General features: G+C 35.9%; 1 protein-coding gene across 3 annotated transcripts in view; it reads right to left on the reverse strand.

Moving 5' to 3' along the window:
• Positions 1-2,338: 2,338 nt before the first annotated feature.
• The window catches only part of MMRN1 (multimerin 1), a 62,759-nt gene continuing 37,263 nt past the window's right edge, over positions 2,339-27,834 (reverse strand). For 2 of the 3 annotated variants that reach the window (XM_002917710.4, XM_011223032.3), the window contains exons 5-9: positions 24,407-24,538; positions 22,897-23,070; positions 15,721-17,709; positions 4,431-4,583; positions 2,339-3,200 (exon numbers count right to left, since the gene is read on the reverse strand). In XM_002917710.4, coding sequence (XP_002917756.1) covers positions 2,779-3,200; positions 4,431-4,583; positions 15,721-17,709; positions 22,897-23,070; positions 24,407-24,538 — 2,870 coding nt within the window. In that variant the 3' untranslated portion in view covers positions 2,339-2,778. Of the gene's footprint in view, positions 3,201-4,430; positions 4,584-9,901; positions 11,921-15,720; positions 17,710-22,896; positions 23,071-24,406; positions 24,539-27,834 lie in introns of those variants that run through there. The other variant, XM_019798030.2, reaches the window with a different exon arrangement.

Raw genomic sequence — 27,834 nt, forward strand, 5'->3', positions numbered from 1 at the left:
CCAAACAAATCACAGCAACTTAAAGAGTTGCTACAGTGCCTCTTTGCTATTGGTAGTAATTTGTCATTTGTGTATTTCTAAAATATATACAACAATAAAGAATTATATTAATAATTAAAATTCCAAACAACAAAGCACCATTTAATGCTAAATGTTCTTAATTATCTAATTACAAAATCAATTAACTAAATTGTGCATGGCAATGACAAATATTGTCAAATGGTTTCCTTCCTTCTGTTCTAATATTTTAAGATTTTATTTATTTATTTGAGAGAGAAAGAGACCACACAAGAGCAGCGAGGAGCAGGGAGAGAATTTTCAAGCCAACTCCCCACTGAGTGCAGAGCCCAAAGCAGGGTTTGATCCCACTACCGAGATCATGACTGACGTGAGCTGAAACCAAGAGTCAGACGTTGAACCAACGAGCCACCCAGGCGCCCCTGTTCTGCTAATATTTAAGTACAGTGAAATCATTGGAATCTATGTATGTTTGTAAGACAAAAATTCTGTTTAATCTATGAGTACTTGAAATAATAAAATGAAAAACATTACAGATTGTGATGCAATTTTAGGCAGAGACTAAAGAAACTATCAAAACTTTCCATTTTCAAAAATGACACATTTACACAGAATAGAAGTTGTGAGTCACCAAGCCTCCACTTGTCAGTATCTAGCTCACACAATTCCCTGGTAGCCTGAGTCTATGACTGCGTGAGGCTCTGTGAGCTATTTGGGCTCAACATGCGACATTCTGATGGGCAATACTAAAGTTAACGATACTAAATTGTATACTTGGAAGTTGCTGGGAGAGTAATTCTTTAAAGTTCTCATCACTAAACAACAATGTATTATAGCTATGTGAGGTGATAAATGTTAACCAAACGTTCAATTATATCTCAATTAAAAAAAATTCGCTTCATACTTTTCTGCAGGGTTGGCCAAGTTTTATCAGGCTATCGTTTGAAATCTTCTCTTACCTGATTATTATGAGTTTCCTACGTGTTCTTGCATGTTAATTCCTTTTTACAACTTGGCGGTCTACTGAATGTGTATACTAGAGTTTGCTTAACCATTCGTCTGTTGCTGGACGTTTAGGTGATACCTAGTTTTTGGCTATCACAAATAAAGCTCCCAGGAACATTCATGTATGAGTCTTTGTATGGACATAAGGTATCAAGTTTTGGCAAATCTGAAATCTTTCCAAGCTTCTGCTGTAAGAAAATACCATTTTCACCTTCTAGATTGGCAATATTTAAAAAACTGTGAATTTTGATGAGCGTGTATACTCTTTCACATGAGCAAAATGGGACTCTGGATAGGCACAAACTTTTCAGGGGTAATTTGACAGTACTTATAGAAATGAAAAAAAGAATGTGCTTATCCTTTATTCCAGAAACTCTCCAGAATTTGCTGTAATTACTTCTGTGTGCCTCAGTTTCTCAGCAGTGGAAAGAGGATGATAATACGTAATGTGTATCTCATAGGTTTAATATGTAATTCATAGGATTATAGTGAACATTCAGTAAATTAATTCATGAAAAATGCTTGGCATGCCAAAATTCTTTTTCATTATTATTTTCACTATGACTTACAGGAACCTATTCTCCAGAAATGCTTTATCAAATATGTAAAAAATACACATTTAAGGGTGTTCATTACAATAATATTATTATAATAAACGCTATAATCTAAAGAGATTATTACATAAATTGTGGTAGACCTGTTGGAGGCAATACAGACAAGTTGTGACAGGCAGCCCAGAAAGGAGGAGACCTGTGATAGAAGGAGACCTGGCCTGGGTCTAAATCCTGCCTCAGTCCTTGCTAAGTCATGGAGCTTGGTCCATTCCTTAATCTCTCAGTGTCTCAGTTTCTTTGGCTGTAAAAATGGTAACACTAATACCCACTTTATAAGAGTTTTTGTGCAGAATCAGTGAGATGTTACAGGTAAGTTCCTTAGAAGAGAATCAGGACACGTTCACTATGTAAATCATAGTATTACTTTGGAAGGTTATGTGCCCTTTATAAGAATATGAGCAGGCCCGCATGTGCTACTCTAGAAGGATGCTCATTAGACGAAGCCTTTATTTTTTTCCCTGTAGATATCGTATAATGGGTGCAGGTAAAAGATCCACTTATAGATGCTTAGACGTAGATGTAAATGTTCAACCATTTGTCAATTATTACTTTAACCTCTTATTACAGGCAGATAACAATAGTTAAGCATATTTCAAGTTTCAAATACAACTTTCTTAATTTTGATTAAAAATGAAAGTTTTAACATATAGAATTGATCAAAATTCAAAATAAAATCAAAGTTAAAACAACAACAACAACACTTCGTGGTCTTTGAGCAATTTATTGGAATTGTGATTTTAGGAAATATATGTTATATATTTATATACATACTGATAACAAGAGGTAAGCATTTTATTGGAAAAACTACTGTGACTGACAAAACTGCATGATTGCCATTTAGTCAGATTACATTACATTAAAATGACTTAACATGAGAGAGTAAGAATTGCTATGTTCACAAATGCACTTTGTTTTCTCTGCCACTAAATCTCTTTAGGAGCAAGAACTTCTCTGTATACAGGTCATCCAAAAGTTATTCAAATAATCTTATGACATAAACAACCTTACAGCCTTACTCAGATTAAAAAAGAAGCTGATTTTCGTTTCATGTAGAAAAGCCAAAAACAGAGCAGATGTGCAGGCAAATATAAAAACACTGGCTCCTTCTCAGTAAAGGTGATAGTCTGTCTTTCATCCTAATTTATGTACGGTATAACAAGTAACCACTAAATGTCGTAGCAGGGGGAAATTTGGCGGGAATTGTTCCTTTTACAAGTCGCAACCACACTTCCTGCCCATAATTTAATTCTAATAAAGCATCCCCAGTTAAAACCCTGTCACAGCGTATTTCACCATTAATATTCTCAGATTCAAACGCAAGCTTGTCTCTTCCATCAACCACTAAAAATCCAGAGATATGGGCACTAAAAGACTCAATGGTATACTTAAACACATACACCCCAAGATAAGGAATTCTGAATTTTCCAGTTCTTGGAGTATATGAAGCTCCATAATTGACGTCCAAATTATTAAATAGGATAGGACCAGGCGTCGTCATTCCATACGTGTGAGATGCAAAAAATGCCACCATCGGTGCGTATCTGTAAGACCCTTTGGAAAAATCTGTTAGAGGAAAAAAATGGAGTCAGTTTTCATTTTTTTTATCATGTTTTGTCTTTCCTCATTTCTTTATCATTTTATCGAGTTATAAAAAGGGGTAGCAGGAGGAACAAAGGTCATTCATCAGATTTTTTTTAATGAGGAAATAGATGTTTGCATGCTTGCCTCTTCTCTTGGCTGAATTACCTGAAATCATTTGCTCTCTGTGAGCCTCAGTTTCTCCATTCAGATCAAGATAGAATGATAATAGCACTTGATATATTCCTCATAGACATGCCTCAAAGATAAATTTGCATGTTGCTTTGATCTCTCCAGAGATAAAGGAATTCAAAGCACTCTTATTATTATTATGGTATGCCAGAATGTTTTAAAGCCCCTTGCAGGAATTGAAGCTGACATGATGTAGAAACAATTTTTCCAGCACCTTGTCAAACAGTTTCTAGAGGCTAAAACGGAAACCAAACGAAGTCACATGCACTATAGAGAAGTAGACAAAAGCAATTTTCTATGTAATTAATGCCAAACGTACATACAAAGGCTGAGATTCAAATAATAGACCAAAAAATTTACTCTTTGCTATGCAGCATATTATTAAGACGAGCCTGATTTGAAATATGTTTTTGTGGTCATTGAAGAAAAAATATTTTAAATGCTGCACACATTTTTTATATAAAAATCAGAAATGATACCCTCTTGAAGTTAATTTATAATGAACAATACCTATGAAGGTAAATGGACAAAAAAATGCATTTTGTTCTACTCAATACATTTGAGCAGGTTCTAAAGTCCTCACCCAGTCAAAACAACACTATTAGCTTACTTACCCTTCATGGAAGACACGCTGCTAATTACTTTTTAAAGTTTCATTTAAATGATCATATGTGATATTAATCAAAGGTATATTTCTTTACCAACTTGTTTGAGGAGAAAGAGTTTATACTAATTAGATATATGCATCTTTCTTTTCTTTTAAGATGTCCAGGGGAAAAAAATAAAAGACTGCCTCTCATATCAACACTGAAAATGTCAAAAAATGTACATCAATAAGGATTTACCTGGCCGACATTTCCACTCATAAATCATGTATGTTACTCAGTAAGTTTCAGAAGTAAAAGGAAGCAATTCTCACATAAGTCCAGATTAATCCGCTTTAAATATTCATTGGCAAATATTTTCAACAAGTATTTTTGTTTACGACAGCGGGTAAATCCAAGGACGCATGCCCTTTCGTACCTGGAGCTAACGCGTTTTCTTGCACCAGCTTGACCGTGCAGTTGTCTCCCGTGAAAGGATGTCGGCAAGCGCAGACAGAGCTCCCTCTTCCATCTATACACGTGCCCCCATTCTGGCATGGGGACCTGCTACAGTCTGAATACTCCTCTGTTACTGAAAAAGAATCAAGATAGAGACCTATTTTCTCATAGATCTTATAGTTTGCAGCAGAATGGGAAAAAAGCTGGAAGAGAAGTAAGAAAAATGGGTCCCCAGGCCCAGGCTGGCCGCCAGTGTAGTCACAGGACTTAATACAAACCTCTTAAGTCTCTGAGCTCTTTCTACTGCTTCGTTGAAGTGGGGATCATTCCGTGATAGTCAAAGTGGGGATAATCCATTGTATTTCTTTGTGTGAAAATGTTAAGATTTTGGTCAAGTGTAGAACAGAATAAGGTATCTGGACACAGATTTATATATATTTGGAACTTATATGTGATAAAGGTAATATTTCAAATCATTGGAGAGGAAAAATGTCTATTCACTACAGGTTGCTAATATAATTGAATATTCATAAAAACATACTTTCCACATGTACAAAAATACTAAAGGTAAAAAAAACCAACAACAATCCATATGATTGTATTACAATCAAATAAAAGTAATATCTTTGTAGAGCTTTAAAGTTCTGGAGAACTCAAAGCAAAACAAAACAAAAAATCCAAAAGCCATAAGAGAAAAATCCTGACATTTGACCAACTAAGAATTAAAACACATTTGCAATGAATGTCACCATTATTAAGTTCAAAGATAAGTGACAGATTAAGAGAACAATGTCTTGACAGACACAAAGTTCTAATGGATAATATCCATAACATGAAAAGTTCTGACCACTCTTAAATTTTGTGGAAAAAAAAGTGAAACATGGGCAATTGATATGAACTGGCCAATTACTGAATGAAAACCGCAAAAGTTCATTAAAATTTTTAAAGCTTATTCAACTTCACTACTAATTAAGGAATAATACATTTTCACCACCAACATTCTTATATCAGGCGCCAACATTCAAAAAGATAGAAAATATTCAGTTATGAAGAAAATGGGCATTCTCATGTAATGTTAGTTAGAGCTTAAATTGCTAGAACCTCTGAACGAACAATTTAACTGTATTTATCAGAATTAAAAAGGTTCATTTGCTCAAAGCCAGAAATTTTTCCCGGCCCAATATATACTCCAGACACACTTGCCTATGTATACAAAGGGAATTGTTAAAAAATGTTCTCTATGGCATAATTTGCATTAGTGAAAAATTGTAAGACACCTAAATGACCACTTCGTAGTTAAATTATAGGTATCTTTTCCCTAAGGAATATTAGACAGCAGTTAAAGAATGAGATAGATCTCCCGACACATTTGATTTACTGAAAGCAGCAAGCTCCAGTTCACACATTAACTATAGAATAATTTTAATTAGCTAGAAAACTTAAAATTATGAATATACTTATAAACATAATATATAATTATGTAAACACAGACAAAAGGTTGGGGAAGGATACATCACAGGTCACAGTTACCACTATGGCGCCATCTTGTGACAAAAGTGTAAACAGTTTACAATTCACTCATTTCCAATCCTGTTAATGATTTTTATAGGGTTGTTTGGTTTAACGTTCTTCTCAAGAAGTGAGATCTGTAAATGTTTTATATACATTATGTTTCAGATTTAAATAATTCAAATTCACATAGATTGTGACTAAACTACTTGCCTGTATTAGAATTTTTTTTGCAAAGAAAATATATGCAATTAGAAATCAGTTTACCTTATTTTGATATATTCTCTGCAATATTTCATAGACTATTTTGCTTACTAAGATACATATGAAAAATATTACATGTATGCAATATCTTTCCAAAAATGTTTCAAATTGGCCTACATTTCTTTAACATCTTTTCTCGACCAGGTGAATAGGTTCTTAAACCCTTCTATTTACTGTCATCTATCATTCTAAATCCTAGCCCATTACTTCCTAGCTTTAAAAACCTCAGTGATTCTTTATTACCTTAGAAATGTGAATTCTTGATGTCAAAGCACTGGCTTCATTTGTTTTCACATTTTCTGAATCTAACACAGTGATCGACTCACAGGGTGGTGGTCAATTACCGTGTTTCACTAGGAATAAATCAACTGTGCGGTGGAGCTGGGGGGACACTGAATTATTTATGCAATCTGATTAGCTCTATAATTCTCGTTTTCCCAGATGGGAGAATGTACTCTTACCTGGAGACTCTGCCCCTTGCATGAATCAGGGATCAAACAGGAATGTACTTTTTTTGTATTGTTATTGGCACTACTGTGATTCTATATGACCAAGGCCTTTGCCTTCTATTTAATGTCTAGGATGCACCTTTCATATTCCATTACCTCTAGGAATGGGTGTTTCCTTGTTCTCTTTGAGTCATTTCAGAGGATGCCATTTTGCCCTTTATTCCGATTTGTTTGCAGGGTCATTCATCTGGAGGAAAGGTTCACTTGAGTTTGCTTGGGGCTTGCTATCTCCTATCGTTGTAGTAGCTGGAACTTGCTGAGAATACACATGGTTTGCTTGTTGGGACATCTCTCATGCTCCCATTGAGTTCCTGTTCAGGGTCCTTGGCACACTGGTCTGCACCTGCTTCTATCACTTGTGTTTTAAGTTCCTTTCTTGCCTTCTTTGACATTTTAGCTATCTCTGGTCTCCAAGTCCCTGACTAAATAATTCACATTATGATACATAAAATTATGCCCATGGCTTTCAGAACTGGATATATTAGGATAGACTCTAATTAGAGCAGGCTACAGTAACAATCGCCAGTTATGATCTTATACTGAAATGAAATGACCTTATACTTCTGTTAACATTATATTAGCATGAAGTAGTCATTGTCTATTTTTGCCTCTGTATTACATTGTGTCATAACAGGTCTTCTATGCCCTGACGTCACTGAAATTATCTAAAACCTTACATTTATTTAATTCATTTTGGCATGAATTTGCAATTATTACCAAGAATTACATTTATCTTATTGGACTTATCATCTGTCCATAGAAGCTGTTCTTTGTTCTAATTCTGCATACAGTGTTTTAATGAACTCTCCCAGCTTCATCATTTCCAAATTTACGTTTTATGTGTTCATCCAAGTCACTATTGATAAAAATACTTAATGGTTCAGTGTCGAGCACAGAGCTTTATAACAACTGAGACTGATTGGCATTGATTTATCAAATTGAAACTATTTACATTTTAATATGCAATCAGCTAAAACCTACTTTTGTACATCATCCAACTTACATTTTTTACTTTATTACTAAAATACTTAGAAAATGGTTAGGTACCTTTGTAAGTTCCTGCACATATTTGTGCTCAAAAGGCGTGTTTTTGTTGAATTAACAACAAAAATCAGACCCCCCCAAAAAGCATTATTTTCTTTTTGAAATCTTCTCTCACCCCCATCAATAGAATTAATTACGTTAATTCTCTTAATTATTGTCAGGTGCTCAGAAGTTCTCTGGTTGAACATATCACACTCCACTGTAATTGCTCCCATGTCCTGACTTCCAGTTAGATTGTGAGCTCGTGCGAAGTCAGGGCTTGGGTCCTCCACGACACTTCGTGTCACTACTAAGTAGCACAGTGCCTGACATACCAAGTGTGAAATGTCTTTTCAAAGATGAATAGACAAGCACAGGGTGAGCAGAAGTGCTGAATCACTATATTGTATATCTGAAACTAATATAATACTGTACGTTAACTATCTGGAGTGAAAATAAAAACTTAAAAAAAATAAAAGCGAATAAACAAATTAATGAAAGATTGAGTAGATGACAACATTCTTAATCCAACACTCTATCCCTTCTCCACAGTTCTCAAAGACCAGGTAGAGTTTGATGCTATGATGTCATTGGCATGTTTTTCTAGAGACATGGAATCTTCTCAAGAAAACTTCCCACAACTTCTCTCCTACCTGGGGCTTCAGTAACTCTTAAACTCTTTCCAGCCCATTTATTTTCTTTGGTAGAGGTCAGTGCAATTTGTTGAAAAGTTCTGCCAACTCAACATTTTACTATCTTGTGCAAATGGCATAACTAATCTTTCAATATTCATTTCCCTGCTCTGAACATGACTAAAATTCCTGTGCCATTGTCTTGGAATGTTTCATAAGGTTCAATTTGTTCTGGTCTGTTCTTTATGGACCCTAATATGTGCTCAAGTTACACTTTCCTATTAATCCTACTTCTATATTTCATAAATGTTCACGTTAAATTTGAACTGATTGGAGAGCTCCTTACATTTTCAAAAGCACTTTGCCTTTGCTAATATTTGCCATTCTTTGTTATAATTATTTGAGTAATGTATGAGGCCCATGAGAAGAGGGAGTGTGTTGAATTTACCACTCTGTTCACTCAATCTTTCTCAGGACTCATTCAACACATACTCAATAGGTATTAAATGGATAAAATGAAGTGGCATATTATAGAGATTGCCTTCTCCTTCATTCTTATTTTTATGTATGTTTTATATAATGCTTTATATATTTTATTTTTATTTTATTTAGTATTTTCATTGCTTAGTCCTGTTTCATCATCAAGATCTTATTTTTTTTTCTTTATTTTAACAATAACATTGCAGAGGGCAGATAACCCTGATCTCTGCTTGGAGCAGAAAGGAGTTTCCAACAGTTTAGTGAGGAAACCTAGTATTGCCTCTGGGCCAGTTTGTCATACACGTTGTCAAACTCTTTATATACAAATCCACTACACAACTTTGCTCAAAGTAACATGTCCACACAACATTAGGACTTTATTTTTCATCCCAATTCCAATGGTCTCTAAAATGATTCCTTCCACTTATGGATACATTAACTCTCAGCGCTATGCTGTGTCCTCTTATCAAAATTGTTCCTATCAAATAAGGTTTATCCTCCCATTGTTCTAAACTCCATATGTTCCTTTCCAACAATTTTAAGAAATGTGAATATTTGTTTATATGAAATTTCCAAATTCATTGTTCTAACTACTCATATCTGCCCATTGGTGTATAGATGGATGGAAATATTGTTTTCAACCATCTTTACAACTTTTCCTTCTAATTATGTTTCTATTTTTGTTCTTTATAAATCACGTCTGTTGTTCCTGATACTGTTTCTGGGATCTTTTTTCTCAGCCCTTCAAATATAATTTTAAAGCTCATTTAATCATATCAACAATCTTTACCAAATGTATTAGTCCTGTACCAGATTTACTCTAACCTTTGTCATTAAATCATCATTCATCTTAAGTCATGACCTAAGAAATGAAATGTTTTATGTTATATTACCAACTCTTTTTACCTTTTTCTTAAAAGTCATAACCTTTAATCAAAAGCACTATTTAAAAAATGACAAATACATTAAAATATGTTCAAATCATTAGTCATTAGGAAAATGCAAAAGAAAACACAGTTAGATACAACTACACACCTATTAAAACAGTAAAATAAACAATATTGACAATGCCAAGTATTGGTAAGGTTGTGGAGCAATTCTCGTACATTACTAGTGGAAATGGCAAGTGCTTGGCCATTACATATAAAATTAAAACTCTGCTTATTTATAAGCAAGCTATGCTATTGCTATATATTTATTCAAGGGAAATGAGAACTTGTGTGCTCACAAGAACCGGTGTGTGAATGTTTACAGCAGATTTATTCATAATCACCCCACACTGGAGACAACCCAAATACCCTTCAACTGGTAAATGGATGGACAAACTGTGGTACGTCCATGCAGTGGAATGTTACTTGCTAATAAAAAGGAATACATGCAACAACGTGGAATCTCATAGTATACTATGAAAGAAGGCAGACTGGAAGCCGAAGTACACGGCTTTCATTTATAAAAAATTCTGGAAAAGATAAAACTGTGAGGGGTGACAACAGACCACACTTATTGCGAGGGACTGGGAGTGGGGGTAGGGTCTAACTACGAAGGTACATAAGGAAATTTCAGGGAGTGGTGGAAATGTTCTCTGTCTTGACTGTTGTGGTGATTACATGACTGCATTTGTCAAAACTCACAAACTGCACATCCCTCCACATCCCTGGGTCTTATCACTCGTCTTTTCTCCTTCAGTGATCTCTCTCTCTCTTTCCCTCCTCTCTCTCTCTCCTGCTTATAGGAAATCCCCCCGTTTGTATCTTTGGTCTTTTCTTTCTCTTTTCTATCTAGTTTGCTTTTGTGTCCTCAAATATTACCTCTGTGCAACTAAATTCCAACTTTTAGCTGCAAAGCATCTTCTGGTTCCAAGCCTACATTACTAACTAACTTATGGACTTTTCCATAGACATAATAGATCTTCAAACTAATGTGTCAAAGACTAAACTTCTCTTCCTGTAAACATTTGTACTTTCTCCTTAACATTCCTATTTCCATTCAATCAACTTCCTATCAGGGATGCTTTATTCAAACTTTGGTATTTTCTTCATTCTAAGGAATCGTATTTTCAATTAGCTCTTTTCTACTAAATAAATATTCACATTTAACAGGCACTCCCAGCCTCCATTTTAGTCCTGTCTCTATCACCTAGTTGAGATCTTCATTTATTCATGCCAGAGCTGTTATAATGATTTTCTAACTGGTCTGTCTGAAGAACTCAAACTTAATAATGCACATACATAATTAGCCATATTCCTGCTTAAAAATTTTTGTTACCAACAGAATGAATCTGAACACAGTACACTCAACACAGGATGTAAATGGCTGATTGAATGAATATTCAGCCCAAATCTACCTCTTACATGATATTTGCCCAAACATCCAGTTCTCGATAAGAAACTCAACCCTTATAATAATGAAGACATAGAACACTCATTTAGTGCTTAGTACACATTTTGGTATGTTTCTTTCGCATTCAAAATAGTTTCATAACAATGCAATGTTCATAAGCACATGAAAAATAAAAAACATTAAAAATACATAAAACACAACCACCACCAAATATCACATTGTTCTATCGGTACATCCTCCACTATCAACTTTTGTTAAAGTAAAATTACAGTTTCTGAGCCAAGCCTTGCTTTCTTTTCCTTTATATTCCCAGTTTCTTGTCCAGCTCATGATTTTTCCAACAATTGACACCTTTATTGATACCCAGGCTTTTATTTTTTTCTCTTTTAAATTCCTTATATCCTCAACAACGATAATTTTAAAAAGTTGTATTTGGTACACGACCAAGTCTTAGGTGGAATGTAATCTTTCTTAAAAGGAGTAGTTAAAGGGCAATTATGAGTAAAAGAGGTTTATTGTGAGAGTTAAGTATATCTGGTAAATATCGGGATTATCGGTCCAATAAAACGTCGGTGGTCTCACGAGCAGCGGGTGCTCGTCCTCAGTCCTGCCGCCGATATGGATGTGTTACAGCAGGACTGAGCTCCTCGTAGAAGGCAAGCGGCCAAACCCTCTCTGCAGGGACGAGTCTGCCAATTGCTGTACAAACAAATCTTCAAAGAGGAAATAAAACCCTCTTAGTGTCTATGGGAATATTGTTTAGACACAAATCAAATATTTAGTGATTCAACCAGAACAGTTTATCTGCACTGGCCTAGGAGGAATCATAATTAACATAACTGAAAGTGGGGGTGCCTCACAAGAAGTGCTAGGGATGAGGGCCCTGAACTTTGCCCTTCTACCGCATCAGTCAAAAAAAAGATCTTGTGAATAATTGATGGTCACTTCCCATGACAACTGCCTATCAGCCATATCGCAGAAAAATCCAAACTGAGAAGTAGCACCTTTACTTCCTGGTAAGTACAGAAATGAACGGCAGTATTCGGATCCTCAAGAAGGGAAACTCCTTCGGAATATCGATTCTGGCCACCTGGAATATTCATATATGGCCAGGCTCTGAGATAGATCTGATGCACTGAACAGAAGCAGAAGGAAGAGAAAGGCAGGTGAACATACTCCACAATCTCGTTGAGTAGACTGCTTGAGGACTGAGCCTGAGTCCAACAGACAAGGAGTCAGGCTCTGTCACTAACTAGTTGCATGACCTTAAGCAGAATAGGTCAGTTCATGTCTCTGAGGGTTAGTTTGTCTTCAAAAGAACAATAATGATAGCTACTTCCTAAGTATCATTAAATGAGCTAACATATATAGTATAATTTGAACAGAACCTATGATATAGTGCTAATAAGTAGTATCCAATATTATGTTATTATAATATTACTATTATTAGGCTTCAAAGGAAGTTACCAGTATTAAAATTAAGTTTTAAAAACTAAATTCATAGGATTTTTCATTCTATTAACTGCACTTGTTATTTTGCAAGTGATAATGGCTCTAATCTAATATTACTGTGAGATTCATAAAATGATGATAAATTATCTTCTGATGTTAGTTATGTAGGGGAGCAATCTGGCTACATGGTATTTATAATATAATAGCAAAGGTCAAAGGAAATATAGTCTAATTTAGCCAGTATGCCAGTGTGTCTCACCCCTGGTATGAAACAGGGTATCAGGTGAAGAAGTTAATTGCAATTGGTTTATTTATTCATTTTTTTTAGAGAGAGAGAGCATGAGCACGGAGGGGGAGGGGCAGAGGGAGAAGGAGAGAGAGAGACGCGTAAGCAGGATCCATACCCAGCACAGAGCCTGAAGCTTGATCTCACCACCCTGAGATTATGACCTGAGCCAAAACCAAGAGTCAGGCGCTTAACCAACTGAGCCATCCAAGCACCCCACAGCTGGTTTATTCTTACAGGAGAACTTAGCCTGAGTCCACTGGTTTTACCACCACGCACAGACTTTACCAGCTCAGCTGTCCAATGAATGCCATCAGTTTCATGGCCCCTAGAAGCCGGCTTAGTGAGCGTGCACATCTACACATCTACTAAAAGGGTCCTCACATCATGCTGCTGGTCCTACGTAAAGTGACTATCCACCCAGTTCAGGAAATTAGGCCAATATATCTTTATTGCCCTGACATTGTTGGCTATCTTTCTTGAAATAAAGAACTTTAAATTAATTATTAATTTTGGTAGATAGGTCTATAAAAAATTCTACTTCCAGTAAATAAAGGAACAGGAAACAATTTTATCAAGGCATCATTGGAAAAAAAGAGAATCAGAACTAAGGTAATTATTAGCCCATTAAGTTTAATATTGAGTCAGTTGCTATACAAATATCTAACCACAATTTTTATAAGCTCCTAACATGTATTCTTTATACCATAAAAGTTTATAAGTTCTTGTGTTCTTTTAAAACTTTTACCTCAATTAATTCCGAAGCTATTTAAATTTTATATTTACTATATAGATCCAGGTATTTTTTGGTTTAAGAAAAAAGTATGACATGATTTGCCTGGTGTATGATCACGTGTGCTGGAGTAGAGCTTAACTGAAACTCATTTGCAATGTTCACAGGGAGACCAAGGATTGAAATAAAATGGCAAGAGAACAACTTATTGTTTTTCCAAAATTATTATAAGAACATCTTGTATTGAACTACTACACCTTTCTCTAGGAAACACGTATGTCTAAATCGTTTGTTCTGTGATTCCACATGACAAGATTAGTCTTCCTGGGTCAGACTAATCGCAAGCAAGTTATAAATAAATACAATAATTTAAGTGGTCAAGAAACAATTCAGCTTTGTATTACTCTGTGAGTTTTAATATTATCAAAACATTCAGAGATTAAATATGGAGTCATATTATGTCAGGACAATGATCACTCTTTTGTAATTAGAAAGCAATAAAATAAAAGAATTCATCGAGTTGGGCATATAATTTAATAGCAGACTCATATGAGAGGAACACTGTCATTTCTTTTAGTAAGAATCAGTAGCTATTCTTCCTCCTTCCTCCCAAATTTATGCTTCTCTTCCGGTGTTTACATCTGTTAATGATCCTGCTACCCTCTCATTTCCCAAATTCAAAACTTCAGAGTATTCTAGGTCTTCTCCCTCCCCAAGTGCCATGCATTCAGGCCGTGAACAGCTCATGTTTTTGACAATAATGCCCTCTGCAAAGTATTCCTACTAATGAGCTCAGCAAAACACCCACCACAATCCCATCACTTAAAAGGAAGAAACAGAGACCCAGAGAGGTGGACTTGCTTAAGGTTACAGAGAAATCACTGAACAACTGGGACCAGAATCCTGATTTTTTGTTGCTTGGATCACCGATTTTTCCATTCTCCTGCTGTTTCAATTTATTTTACTTCCACAACAGGTTTCACATTTGTCCTCTGTTTCAGCTTCCTCTCCCTTAGATCTGGCTCTTACTGCCCTGCTAATACTGCCCTAACTGGTATCTCTAATTTCATTCTTTGCGGTTGTGCTCTATACTCCTGCTAGCTTCATGCCTCTGAGATATAGTTCTTACCATACCCAACCCTCTGCTCCAAATTTGCAAAGACCATCTTACAAAACCCTATCAAAATGCCTTAGTGTTAAATAAATAAATAAATGCCTAGTGTTATGATCTGAATGCGTCCACACAAAATTTATATGTTGAAATTCTAAACCCCAAAGTTGGTGATATTAGGAGGTGGGGCCTTTGGGAGGTGGAGCCCTCATGAACAGGATCAGCGTACTTTTAAAAGAGACCCCAGAGAGGTCTCTCACACTTTCCATCTTGGGAGAACACAGCAAGAAGTCACCAGCTGTGGCCCTGGAAGAGGGCCCTCACCAGAATTTGACCATGCTGACACTCTGATCTTGGACTGTCTAGCCTTCAAAACTGCGAGAAATACATTTCTGTTATTTGAAAGCTACCCCGGTCATTGGTATTTTGTTACAGCAGCCCAAATGCACTAAGACACTTAGTTTGGCATTCATGGCTTGCTGAGATATCCCCAAATTGAATTCATTCATTCAGTCACTCAACAGACATTTACTGAATTCCAATTGCCTAGCAGACATTTTGTTAGATAATGCCAAAATGAATGAGACTCACTCATTCATCCAGAAGCTCATTATCTAATAGCTTTCCTTAATTACATATGAAAGCAAAAATGTTCTACAGGGGCAAATTTGACCATATTATAGGGTCATGTCAGAAAAAAAGTTAAGAAACATGTAGACATATGTTTACACTATAAGCACTTGAGGCCTAATTTACATAGGACAGGTTCAGATTCAAGTGGTCCATCAGTGATCTTTGAATTTCTTAACTATTTACCCAAGTTTAAGAAAGTGCCTTTTATGTCTTATGGTCTTGATAAACCCCACACAACTACTAAATACCCTTTAAATAGAAAGAGAGATTAAAAGTTATTATTTCAGCAATTGCTTACCAGGAACTAGAACGTTGTCTGTGTTTCTTTGGGTCCGGCCTATCAGGACAGTGGTAAGATTCACTGTTGGTTTTTTAAGTGAATTGGGTTTCTTCAGTATTGGTTTTATTTGCTTCTGAGACTTGACAACATTGGCGAGGCTATCAGACAGTGCTCGATTTACATACCAAGTTAAATTAGATATGGCAATCTGAGTTTTTATTTCAATTATTGATTCCACAAATTCTGTCAGACCTTTCTGAAGAAGCTGAAGATCAGGCAGGGAACTTTCTATCTGCTTAGGTATGGCTGCATTCAGTTCTGAGATCCGTGTAGAAGCATTATGACACATGATTAAAACTTCAGATAGAGTTTTGTTAAGTGAAGTGAGGTGAACTGAGAGGTGGATGGATTTTGCTTCCAGAGCCTTAAATCTGGAAGTTAGTACCTGCAGTTGAAGAGCCTGGTCTCTTTCATTTGTAGTCACACTGCCTTTTTTTAGTGAAACATAATAAGGAATGATTGTCTTGGTCACTTTAGTCTCAATATCTTGCAACCTAGTTTCAAAATTTTTGGAACTCTTTGTGGTTGAGAGTATTTTTTCCTCCAAATAACTCATATTTTGCTGGTACTTTATGAGTTGGGAAACGGTTTCATTGAACATTTGATAAATCCTTTGAAAGCTGGACTGACTTAGTTTTTCATCCTTAGGAATATCTGCAAGGACCTTGGCAACTTGCAAAACAAAGTTGTATCTCTGATTGTCATTGATCAACATCTGAATGGAATCATTCAAGCGTTGGAATTGAGGAATAAATGTCAAAATAGTTTCCATATTTTGGGTACATTTATGATGGACTTCGGGATTATACTTTATTGTATTTAAAGTCTCTTTCAGCATGTAGTTATCTTGAATGAAATCAACAGCATTATTTATAATAGTCATTGTCTTATTTAGGCCATCTTCCATTTCTAAGGCATATTCATTGATACGTCTGTCCAAGGCATCACTACGACTCTGTACTTCATTCCTCAGCGAGTTGTGTCTTTTTGAAAGTTCTTTGATAAGAATATTTAGACTGTTGACAGCACTAATCAGGTTTTCCACTTTTTTCTTTGTAGCTATTGCTTCTTTTGGTGGTTCTTGTATCACTGTCTCTCTAAACGGTGCTGCCTGCTCAAGCAAGGGTTGAAGGATCTCCATATCGTAAGTCAAATCATTTAGCTGCTCATTCATTTTATCCATCTTATTGTCCATTGGAAAGATAACGTCAGCCAATGTTTGGTTTAAAACTTGTAAATTCTCTTCTGTGTCCTTAATTTGAAATTTAAAATCATTTCTGCACTTGGATAACATGTCTTCACATTCACCCCTGATAGATTCTTTCTCCATCTCCAAAGCAACGGTGAGATTGTTAATCTTGCTGTCTTGGATGTGCAAATCATCAAACATTTGCAGCATCATCAAACCGTGCTTCTTTATAGTCTCATGTAGGGCAGACACGTACTCAGTGACGTTACCGCTAACTGATTCAGCAGCTGGAACACCCCTCTGATCTGATACTTGTTCAGTTGATAAAAGCTGCTCATGTACTTCCTTCATTTTGGAGAGAGTCTTGTTGAGGGATTCATAATACAAAATGCTCCGTGAATGTTCCTGTTCTAAAGCACCTTCTAAATGAGTCTGCTTTGCTTCTAGTTCTTTAATAGGCTTTTCACATGTTAAAGTCATTTCTTGCCTTATATTCACAATGCGATTTTTTAGATCTAGTACATCAGTCAAAGTGGGCCTGTCTTCTAGCATTAAAACAGACTTTTGCTGGACTGTTATTGAAACCACAGATTCATTAACTTGTCGAATTATTTGCCTGGTGTTTTCAAGGTCCTCTGATAAGCTTGATACAGTCTTGAAGAGCTGTGCTATAGTCTCTTGCATGTCATTTTGAAAAATTTTAAATTGCTCTCTTACTATGTTCTTTACCAGATCATTAATGCTTTTGGATTTTAGACCTAGAGAAAGAAATATTAAACAATAAATGATATATGATTTTAACTATGTAAACTTTAGATATCTCTAAAAAGATAAAAAGTTTGAGACTAAGCACTAATAACACACGATAATAAAAATACTTCTTCACTACACTTACTTACGAAATTTTAAAAATTACTACAGTTCATAGAAGGTGATTACCTTCTTAACTGATAAGTCTGAGGGGAGAAATCGATTGTGGTGTAGAACATTCCAGAACCATAAACAAAAGACGTGAAGGAATTGCTACTGACTTCAGTTAATAGATCCTCGTATCTTAAGAGTCTAAGTCTAGTCTTATTCTGGTACGAAAATAAATGGCTTTGGGCCTTCTGGCTCAATAAATAATACTTGGTGTTATCTCATGACTATGTTATTAGGTTGCTAGTAATTAGGTTTCAGGGCTTGTGTTTTGAGCTCATAAAAACTAATACATTGACTGCAGAGAAGAAATTTAATGAGATTCCCAAATGAGGAGCAATATGAAGTAATAGTCACAAGATTCAACAATAGTTTATATCAACAATAAAATAACAATGAGAGGTTTGGGGATCACAAAACAAAGTCAAATGAAAATAGGGTTTCAAGATATACCTAGGTTATCATAATATGACATTAATTCTTAACAAAAATAAGAAGAAACTTGCCTCTAATGAAACACATATTAGTATTTCCAGTATTAGAAAGCATAGACTGATCATAAATCAGAATTACGGACAGCTCTAAAAGTAGCATTAAAAAAAAAAAAGGAAAAGGGTCTTGAAGTACTCAAAACTCAGAACTATTCAGAAGAGGAAATCAATATTTAAAAATGGAAAAAAACCAACCCTGCTACATACAAAAACAGAAAATGGGAAAAAATAAAACATATGGTTGAGGTGTATTTATAGTACCTAGCTATGAAGTACATACAAATGGAAGATATCTCCACTCAAATCCAAACAGTAGCTAATGACTGTCACGTAAAATACCAGCAACATACTACAAAGTATTTGAACAGGAAGGTCTGCACAACTGTGAAATGAATTACGGCTGCCATGAAGCCTATTTCAGAAAGATAATTGTAGAATAAAAATATTTAGTCTCTACATGTCTCTATTTTGTAAGCAAGTTTTAAAAAGTATCTGAGATGCAGGAGAAATTTACATAAAAAGTATGTGAAAGATCAATTATAGCAAATAGAATGATGTATTGTTTGAGCATCTTGATATTAATCTGATAGAAAGACAAAGCTGCTGTTTACATGAATAAATATTTCCCTGGAAATCCTATAGCCTACAGGTCAATATTGCTAATTGATCTTTAAGGAATAGTACTTCCAGAGTAAAAAAATATATATATATTTTTTCCATTTCCAAACATAGTGAAAACTGAAATACATTTTAATGTCCAAAAAATATAGGTAACTGAAAATCAATCTGTATATAATGGGGAAAAATAGTAAAAATGTAAAGTATGGGAACACTAGATAATGACACAGCACCAAAGTACTAAAGAAAGGCTAAATTAATTAGAAAAGTTTAAGCAGTCACAATTGGGATAAATTATACTGAAACAGTCCTAGCTTTTAGCATGAATAATCACATCACAGGCTTTTAAAGTATTTTTATTTTCTAAACTTTACTTAGCATTTAACCAGTTATTCATTTGCACAACAAATCTTCACTGAGTGTATTTTTATACTCTACACAGAAAGTAAAATTTGGAAAATTAGATTTCTGATACTAAAAATAGAATATGTTAGCTTCACTGGGTGTAAGGTGCTACTTGATAGCAAAGTTATTTTTATTGCACCTCCCACAAGATCATTTAGTCATTTCCTGTCAGTTAAAATTGCCTTAAATTTTCATGACAATTTGATGAAATACAATAAAATATTTAAGGTTAGGGATCAGACCTTCTTGGAATTGATACCATTTTGACCTTAAAGTGTTTTTCAAGATTGAAAAGGTAAAATTAAACAAGTGTAATTGAACTAATTAATTGTGAACAATAAAAATAGCTATTTAAATTCAGCTAACAAAAAACTATGTGATCTGGGACTCCTGGGTGGATCAGGCAGTTAAGTGTCTGACCCTTAGTTCTGTCTGGGGCTGGGATCTCGGGCCATGAGATCCGCCCAGTGTTGGGCTCCGTGGTCAGCACAGAGTGCTTGAAATTCTCTCCCCCCTCTCCCTCTACACCTTACCCCCACTTTTGCGCAAGCAAGCATGCTCTAAATAAATAAAATTTTTAAAGGAAAAAAACCCTATGTGATCGGAAACTCAGAATAAGAATGATAGGTAAAAGAACTGTAAATAGGTAAAGTGTATTTCAGTCTTTGATCAAAGTAACTAGGAAAAAAGTAACAACGAAAATGGAAATTAGGAGGTTCTTCAGCTATTATATATATTTTTTAAGATTTAATTTATTTCTTTGAGAGAGAAAGAGAGGGAGCGCATGAGCAGGTGGGAGGGGCGGAGGGAGGGAAAAGCAGACTCCCTGCTAAGCAGGGAGCCCTATGTAGGACTCGATTCCAGGACCCCAGGATCGTGACCTGAGCCAAAGGCAGACGCTCAACCTCACTGAGCCACCCAGGTGCCCCTTTATTTTAAATCTTTAATGGAAAAATATACTGGGTAAAGGGTAAAATCACAGCAGTGTCTGAAAAGAAATCAAACAGACTATTAGCTTTAAAAACAGATAATGTTTCTGGGGCGCCTGGGTGGCACAGCGGTTAAGCGTCTGCCTCCGGCTCGGGGCGTGATCCCGGCGTTATGGGATCGAGCCCCACATCAGGCTCCTCCGCTAGGAGCCTGCTTCTTCCTCTCCCACTCCCCATGCTTGTGTTCCCTGTCTCACTGGCTGTCTCTATCTCTGTCACATAAAAAAAAAAATCTTATAAAAACAGATAATGTTTCTGGAAAAGGAGCTTTTCAGATAACATTTCTATAATTTGTTGCTAAAAATTGTCTGCACAAGAATCTGATTTTGCAAATACATATCAAAGTGCTTTATGTCAATATCTGTGTGGGAATACAATTTTAACTCTATTTGATTCTGCTTCATGTGACTCATGTGCTTCTACTTCCTAAAAAGAGTTGACATTGTGTTTGGTGGCTTGATACGTACGGTATCAGACATGTTGGCGTGCCCCTCTGTGTTTGGGACAGTATGGCCTATTCATAACATTCGGGTACCTCTTAAGGAATTGGGACATTTGATGTTGAATGGTCTCTGTGGCTACTAGTAGATAAGCCGTGTTCCTCATCCTGGATGTAAAGTAAGCAAGAGAAGAGGTCGTGGTTTGTTAGGCAAGTACAGGGCCATGGGGTGAGTTTAGTTTTTTTCACCTGAATGAACATTCATTAACTACAAGCTCTCTGGTTTTCATAATTGATTATGCTTAGCATACAACTAACGCCTCCAATTGAGGGGAGAATTTTGTTGTTGTTGTCATGAGTGTATGCTTTTTTCCTGTGTCACTACTAGAATCTTTGTTAGTAGTTTCACAAAAAGCTGTTGACAGGCCTAATTCTCTCTAATTCTCTTTGGTAATGATAACCATCGTTTTCTAAACAAATTTCATTATGGCGGTTATAGTCAATTATATACTGTTTCTATTTGACTTCTTTCACATGTTATTACTTCAGGGAAAATATATTCCTTTCTCATGCTTGCCATTGGTAAGTTTGGCCATAGGAGACATGACAAAAATGTAGGGCAGGGCTTTCCTTCAGGAGCTTAACAGCATCAATTATTTACGTAATTAAAAAAAAATCATGGTTGCTGCCACATTGGTGGATGATACGGAAACCTCCACCTTATCTTTTACCTGTGAATCACAGGTGAAAAAGAAAGAAAAAATAACGTGATAGATATGGGGTTATACAATGAGTATATTTTTATGTATAAAACGAAGTGGAAGGGATCACTAATCCTGAAATTTGGAAACATACAATAGACCCAGAGAATTGAGATATTCCTAGTGACCAAATTACTTGCTACAAGATCCATGTCCACCTTGAAACCCCTTTGCCTAATTAATTCCTCCTGATCCATAGCCTATTAGCTGAGATGGTTTCTTTTTGTAGAGGTCTTCCCTGGTGCCCCTAGATTGGATTTGTTGAAACTACCAAATGGTCCCATTGCACACTGTGCATAGCACTACCACCGCAATGGCTCACTACCCACAGATCCCTGTGGTAGGCGGAATGATGCTGCTCCACTCAACGTGTCCACACCCTAATTTTCTGAACCTGTGAATATGTTATCTCACATGGCGAAAGGGCCTTGGCAGATGCGATTAAGGTTAAAGACCTTGAGGTGAGGAGGTTATCCTGGATTATTCAGGTCTGTCCAATGAAATCCCTGAGCCCTTAAAAGAGGAAAAGGAAGGTAGAAGAATGGGTTTGAGACATGCCATGAGGACTCAACAGTGTTGCTGGTTTTCGAAGATGGAGGAATAAGGCCATGAGCCAAGAAGTGTAGTGGGCTCCAGAAGCTGGGACCAAGCCTCAGTTTACAGCTATTGAGAAAACAGGACCTCAGTCCCACAACTGCACGAAAATGAATTTTGACAAGTGGAATTAACAGGAAATGGATTATCCTGTAAAACCTCCAGAAAGGAATACAGCCTGCTGTTTAAAGAGCACAAAAGTTGGGCGAAGCTGATTTACATTTATAAAGAAATCATTATTTCTATTACCTGAGATGTCTTAGGATATATTTTATTGATTATACTCCATAAGCTAGATAATTGCTGGGGTAACAACACACTTTAGGTTTAACCTCAATGTCTTCATCAATATTATTAAGACAACCATATATTTGTGCCTTGATAACCCTTTCTTAACCTCATCTTTATCTTGAACTGGAAGCCACAATGGAAGTAAATTAAGTACGGCTCATTTTAACTCTAAAGAAATACAAGTGAAGCTGTAACTAGTATTTAATGAAAATAAATCAGATGAGATATTGGGTAAAAGATTTGACTCTCCAGTACAAAAAAATATTTAGATGTTTCAAATTCTTCCAGAGATTGATTTACAAATAGCTTATTCCAAAAATATAGTTTTAGACTCTTATACCACCCAACCTAAAGCAAAGATTCCAAAATGATATGAGTAAAGATAAATGAGTCATTTACCTTTTGCCTTAACTGAATGAATATTTTACTTTACTTTTACCTTTTAGAAAAGATTGAAATTCTCTGTCTTTATCTTCATTGATTTTCCCTTCTAGGGAGGAGTATGTGTTCCTTACGTCACTCACAGCCAAAGAAATATTGTCAATCTTCTTCTGGAGAAGGGTCAGTTTCATTGCCTGGTGGTTCATCTGCTCAGTCATCTTTTGTGTCACTGCTGCATGTAGAAGAAAAGAATACGTATATACACACACACACACACATATACACACACACATATATATAATACCATTCAAACATCATTATTCAAATATCATGATAGGTTTAAAGGTAATTCAAATAAATCATGTTTGTACTATATATTTGAAAATATAGACTAAATGGCAGCCTGAATTTTACACTAAGGGTGAAAATTTATAATATATAAATAAAAATACATATACATATAAGCATTTATAATATAGTAGATTTCTAAAATGTTTTAACTTTCCCAGAGTCTTCAGTCTTTTTTTTTTTTTTTTTTTACTTCAAAGAGTTGTTGTTACATTCTTAAGAGATGAAGACACTGAGGGACAGAAAACCTAAGTAACCGGTTTGAGGTTGCAGAGCTAATATCTCACCTTCTGCTTTCGAATCCGATGTTACAGAATTAAATATGTGTGGCTCTATATATGTGTGTGGTCAGAGCTATAGTCTGAGGATTTTAATCTTTACTGAGGTGTTCTTTAATGAGTGATAAAGATTCAGATTTAGTCTGAATCATTTCATATAGCAATGATACTCCCCATGCTTTTTGGCACACACTTTAATAATTCAAGGAGGATTTTATAGTATTTTATGAAGATACTGAATTCCAATCCCTTTGTAAAAAAATGTACAGTTTCTGTGGTATATTCACTTTCATGCCCCCTAAGTCCCGTTTCTCAATTTGAGTGCCCTATTTAGTATGACTAGATCTGTGGCAAACACAGAGACGTTTTCAGCAGTAACCAACCTTATGTTTCTAAGAGATAAAGTCAGGCCTAAAAGAAATGGTAAAATACTTATGATTGGAAAGATGAGAAGATATGTGGCTTGCCAACTTCGGATCAACATGAAGTTCCTGTTGATTCTTAGAATTCTTTTCTCTAGTCAGTGATCAACATCCTTGGTGATCTCTTACCCCTCAGTGCAAGGGAGCCTTTTAGCTCCTTCAAATGATCACATCATTCCTTCTACCTCAAGATGCTTCCATGGCTGCCCTCTTTGTAGGACAAAGGTTTAACCTTACTTTGGAAAAAACTGTGATTTCCTTGCAACTAGGATAACAGCATTTTTAATCGTCTTTTGTGTTTGCCCGCAGAGCTTCAAAAGTATACGTGGCTCCTTCAGGCTAGGAAGCCACAGCCTTCCACGGTTTCTCCCAACGTGGGCCACCAACAGAAAAGGATCGAGGGCTCTGCTAATGTGTCGCCCCCAAACATTTGACAGCCAAGTGATTTCTCGTTTGGAAGTTGTTATAAATAGTGTTGACAATAATTGGGTTAGGGATGTTAGTAATTACAGTCTGCGACCTGGGTCACCACAGTCTTGCTGCTGCTGCTGCTGCTGCTGGGGCTGCTGCCGCTGAGGCTCGGCTGTCTCGCTGCCGACAGCGCCGTGACTCTCAGCCTGGCTGCTCTGTATCAAGTGCTGCTGTTCCTGGGCTAGACGGACACAAAAAGAGAAGAGGGCGAGTTAAGCATTGGGACTGCCTCATTTTTTTCCAGTCCTTCAGTGATGTGGCTGCCGTTCATTTTCCCGTGTACTGAAGCATGATGGTCTGCGAGGATCGCCGAGGGAGCTGCCCCGCCCCCATCCGGAGGGCAACGTGCTAGCACGTTGGAAGTGCAGGACTCTAATTCCGTTTGGAAAAAATAAAATTATTCAGGTCTCCTTTTAGGAGAAAATGGATGGTAGTTTGTGGCTGCTGTGCAAACTGGAGGACGTACGCTGCCTGCATAATCAAGGGGACTTTAAAACCAGCTGTGTTAAGAGGGATCCTGGCTTTCCAAGCGGACTATCACAAAGGCTTGTTTAACAACGCAATTTCCAACTAGTGTCTCCTCGGAAATAAGGGAGAGCTACAGGTTCCTGACTGAAAAAGTATCGTTTAAATAAATGGACTGTTCCCAGATTTTTAAGAAATACCCAGACTCTAAACATAAGGACTACCAGTAAAAGTAAACTATTACATGCATGGCAAGTCTTAAGGGGATCAACTGGTAAAATCAGGGAAATTTCAGAAAAATAGAAATTCTTATAAAATAAGTCTGCTCTGTTAAAGAATTGATTCCCCTTTCCCATGAATCAAGTAATATTTTCGATGGTAATAGAGTTTTTCATTGGAGAAAACAATTTAGAGTGAAAATTTATTAAAAATATTGAACACATCACATAGGGTAGGCTTGTAATGTGTAGACTTTTAATAAACAAATGTATTCATTGAAGTCTGCATATCAGACATGAGAAAACAAGTGTTTGGTGTCTAACTCTGCTTCTTCCCATGTGAAATTATGTACCAACAAAACTGTCTCTCTGGCCCTTGTTAATTATGCTCCCTAAGGCCTACGTGCTTGTGACAATAATACTAAAGGATCTCTACTCCATGGAAAGAATAATGTATTTGGTATTAATGTGAGTTAGTCTCTATTGTTAGATTGAATTTTGCATTGCTTTTCTTCAGGGAATTGAGCTTAACTAACGAATTTCCATTCACGTTCAAGGTTTTTGTTCTGATATTGCTTTTTTTTTTCCTCTCCACTGTATTATAGAAAGTTCTGTAAATAAATCTGTAAATAAATCTGTAAATAAATCTGTAAATAAATCTGTAAATAAATCTGTAAATAAATAAGTTCTGTAAATAAATCTGTTGATTTATTTGGAGGAAAACAATCTGCAGCTTGGGGAAATTATACTTATTTCAGGGCTGCATAAGTGGCAAAAAGTGCTAATTTTCTCTTAGGTCCTAGCAATAAGGTTCCTTTAGCCTAAGTTCAAATTAATTCATATAAATATATCTATTAAATAATTGCATAGGTTTTAATCAATTTCCTGTTTAGATGATGTAGAAAGCATTTTTCTACCAGCTAAAATCTAAGCCTACTTAAGAGGGTAACTAGAAAGTGAAGTGATGGTTCTCAAACCAGGGTTCCCAGATCAGCAATATCAGCATCACCTGGAAACTTTCTTTCTTTTTTTTTTTTTCCCCACCTGCAAACTTTTGAAAATACAACTTCTAGGCCCCATCCCAGACACGCTAATTTTAAAAAGTCTGGAGTGGGGCAGTAATTTATGTTTTAACAAACTCTGCTGATGTTTCCAATGCACACTGAAGTTTGAGAACCACTGGAATAAAGCATCAAGATAAATCTTCCTAGAAGCTGCCTACCTAACTGCCTTCCCTATCTCTTAGCAGTGGAAGAGGGTTCAGGATACGTGCGAGTACTTATAGCAAAAGGAACATGTGGCTTCAATAGGATGAACAAATGATCTTTACATTTTCTTACTGCTTCCCTTTTTGATCAAATCACAGTAAAACAAAACCAAAAAATCATAGGAAAATGAAAAGAGCTGGTGCATTTAAAGGCATTTCTGTAACACAGTAGGGAGGGGGTACTTTGTTAGGAAGCAATGCATGATTAAAGAAAAAAAAATTGTTTTGTGGCATACAAACAAGTAACAATTTCAATTTCCTTTTCTATCTGTTATTCGCTTACAGCACGTTATCTTTTTTCTACCTCTTTAGAATAGTGATTTCTCATCATGGATGGAAAACAGAAGTACCTGTAAATTCTGAAACACTAAAAGTGTCATTGTCCTTTCCAGTATCCCACTCAGAGATTCTGATTCAGTGGATCTGTTCTGGGACTTAAGCGTGTGTGTGTGTGTGTGTATTTACATATTTTATTATAAAAATTTTATATACATATAATATAAATATATGTGTGTGTATATTTACATATTTTATTATATAAATTTTATATTGTATACATATAATTTTAAACTCTACAAGTGACTTTTGATGTATGACCCTGGTTAAGAAGTACTGATCTAGGGGCGCCTGGGTGGCACAGCGGTTAAGCGTCTGCCTTCGGCTCAGGGCGTGATCCTGGCGTTATGGGATCGAAGCCCCACGTCGGGCTCCTCCGCTATGAGCCTGCTTCTTCCTCTCCCACTCCCCCTGCTTGTGTTCCCTCTTTCGCTGGCTGTCTCTATCTCTGTCAAATAAATAAAATCTTTAAAAAAAAAAAAAAAGTACTGATCTAAAAAAAAATTGCAAAAAATTCTCATTCCAATGTTTCATTGTTACAAGGCAGAAAATTCCAGATATTTTCATGTTAAAATTTTAATCCAGAAATTGATCTTCATAAACTTTTAAACAACCACACCTGCCTGTTAATAATGAGAACATATGTTAAAGACATGATCTATTAGACTCTAATAAATGACAACCTTGAGTCTCCTATCATTCCATAGAGAAGTGGGCCTTTATAAGGAGGAAGTGATTTTGATAAACATAATTAAAGAATTCATAATAAAATATTAAAAACACTGGAAAAAAGACAAAAGTTTAAATTTAAGGAGCACTTCTTATGGGTGTGATTTTTTTGAAAAAAGGAAAACCACAGAAATGTTATCAATTATAGGAATGTCTGGGTGGCTCAGTAGGATAAGCACCCAACTCTTGATTTCAGTTCAGGTCAAGATCTCAGGGTCGTGAGATGGAGCCCTGTGTCCAGCTTTGTGCTGAGCTTGGAACCTGCTGACGATTCTCTCTCTCCTTCTCTCTCTGCCCCTCCCCCAACTCTCGCTCTCTCTCTAAAAAAAAAAAAATCATTCTGGAGTATCTTTTGATATGAAAACATCAAATTGATATAAAGTCAATTAAATGTAAAACAATGGGTATTTCTGGAATGAAAATCAATTTTATTTTATTTTCAATAAAAATTAGTGGATTTTT

This window comes from Ailuropoda melanoleuca, chromosome 11 (assembly GCF_002007445.2).
Source record: "Ailuropoda melanoleuca isolate Jingjing chromosome 11, ASM200744v2, whole genome shotgun sequence".
Lineage (NCBI taxonomy): Eukaryota > Metazoa > Chordata > Mammalia > Carnivora > Ursidae > Ailuropoda > Ailuropoda melanoleuca.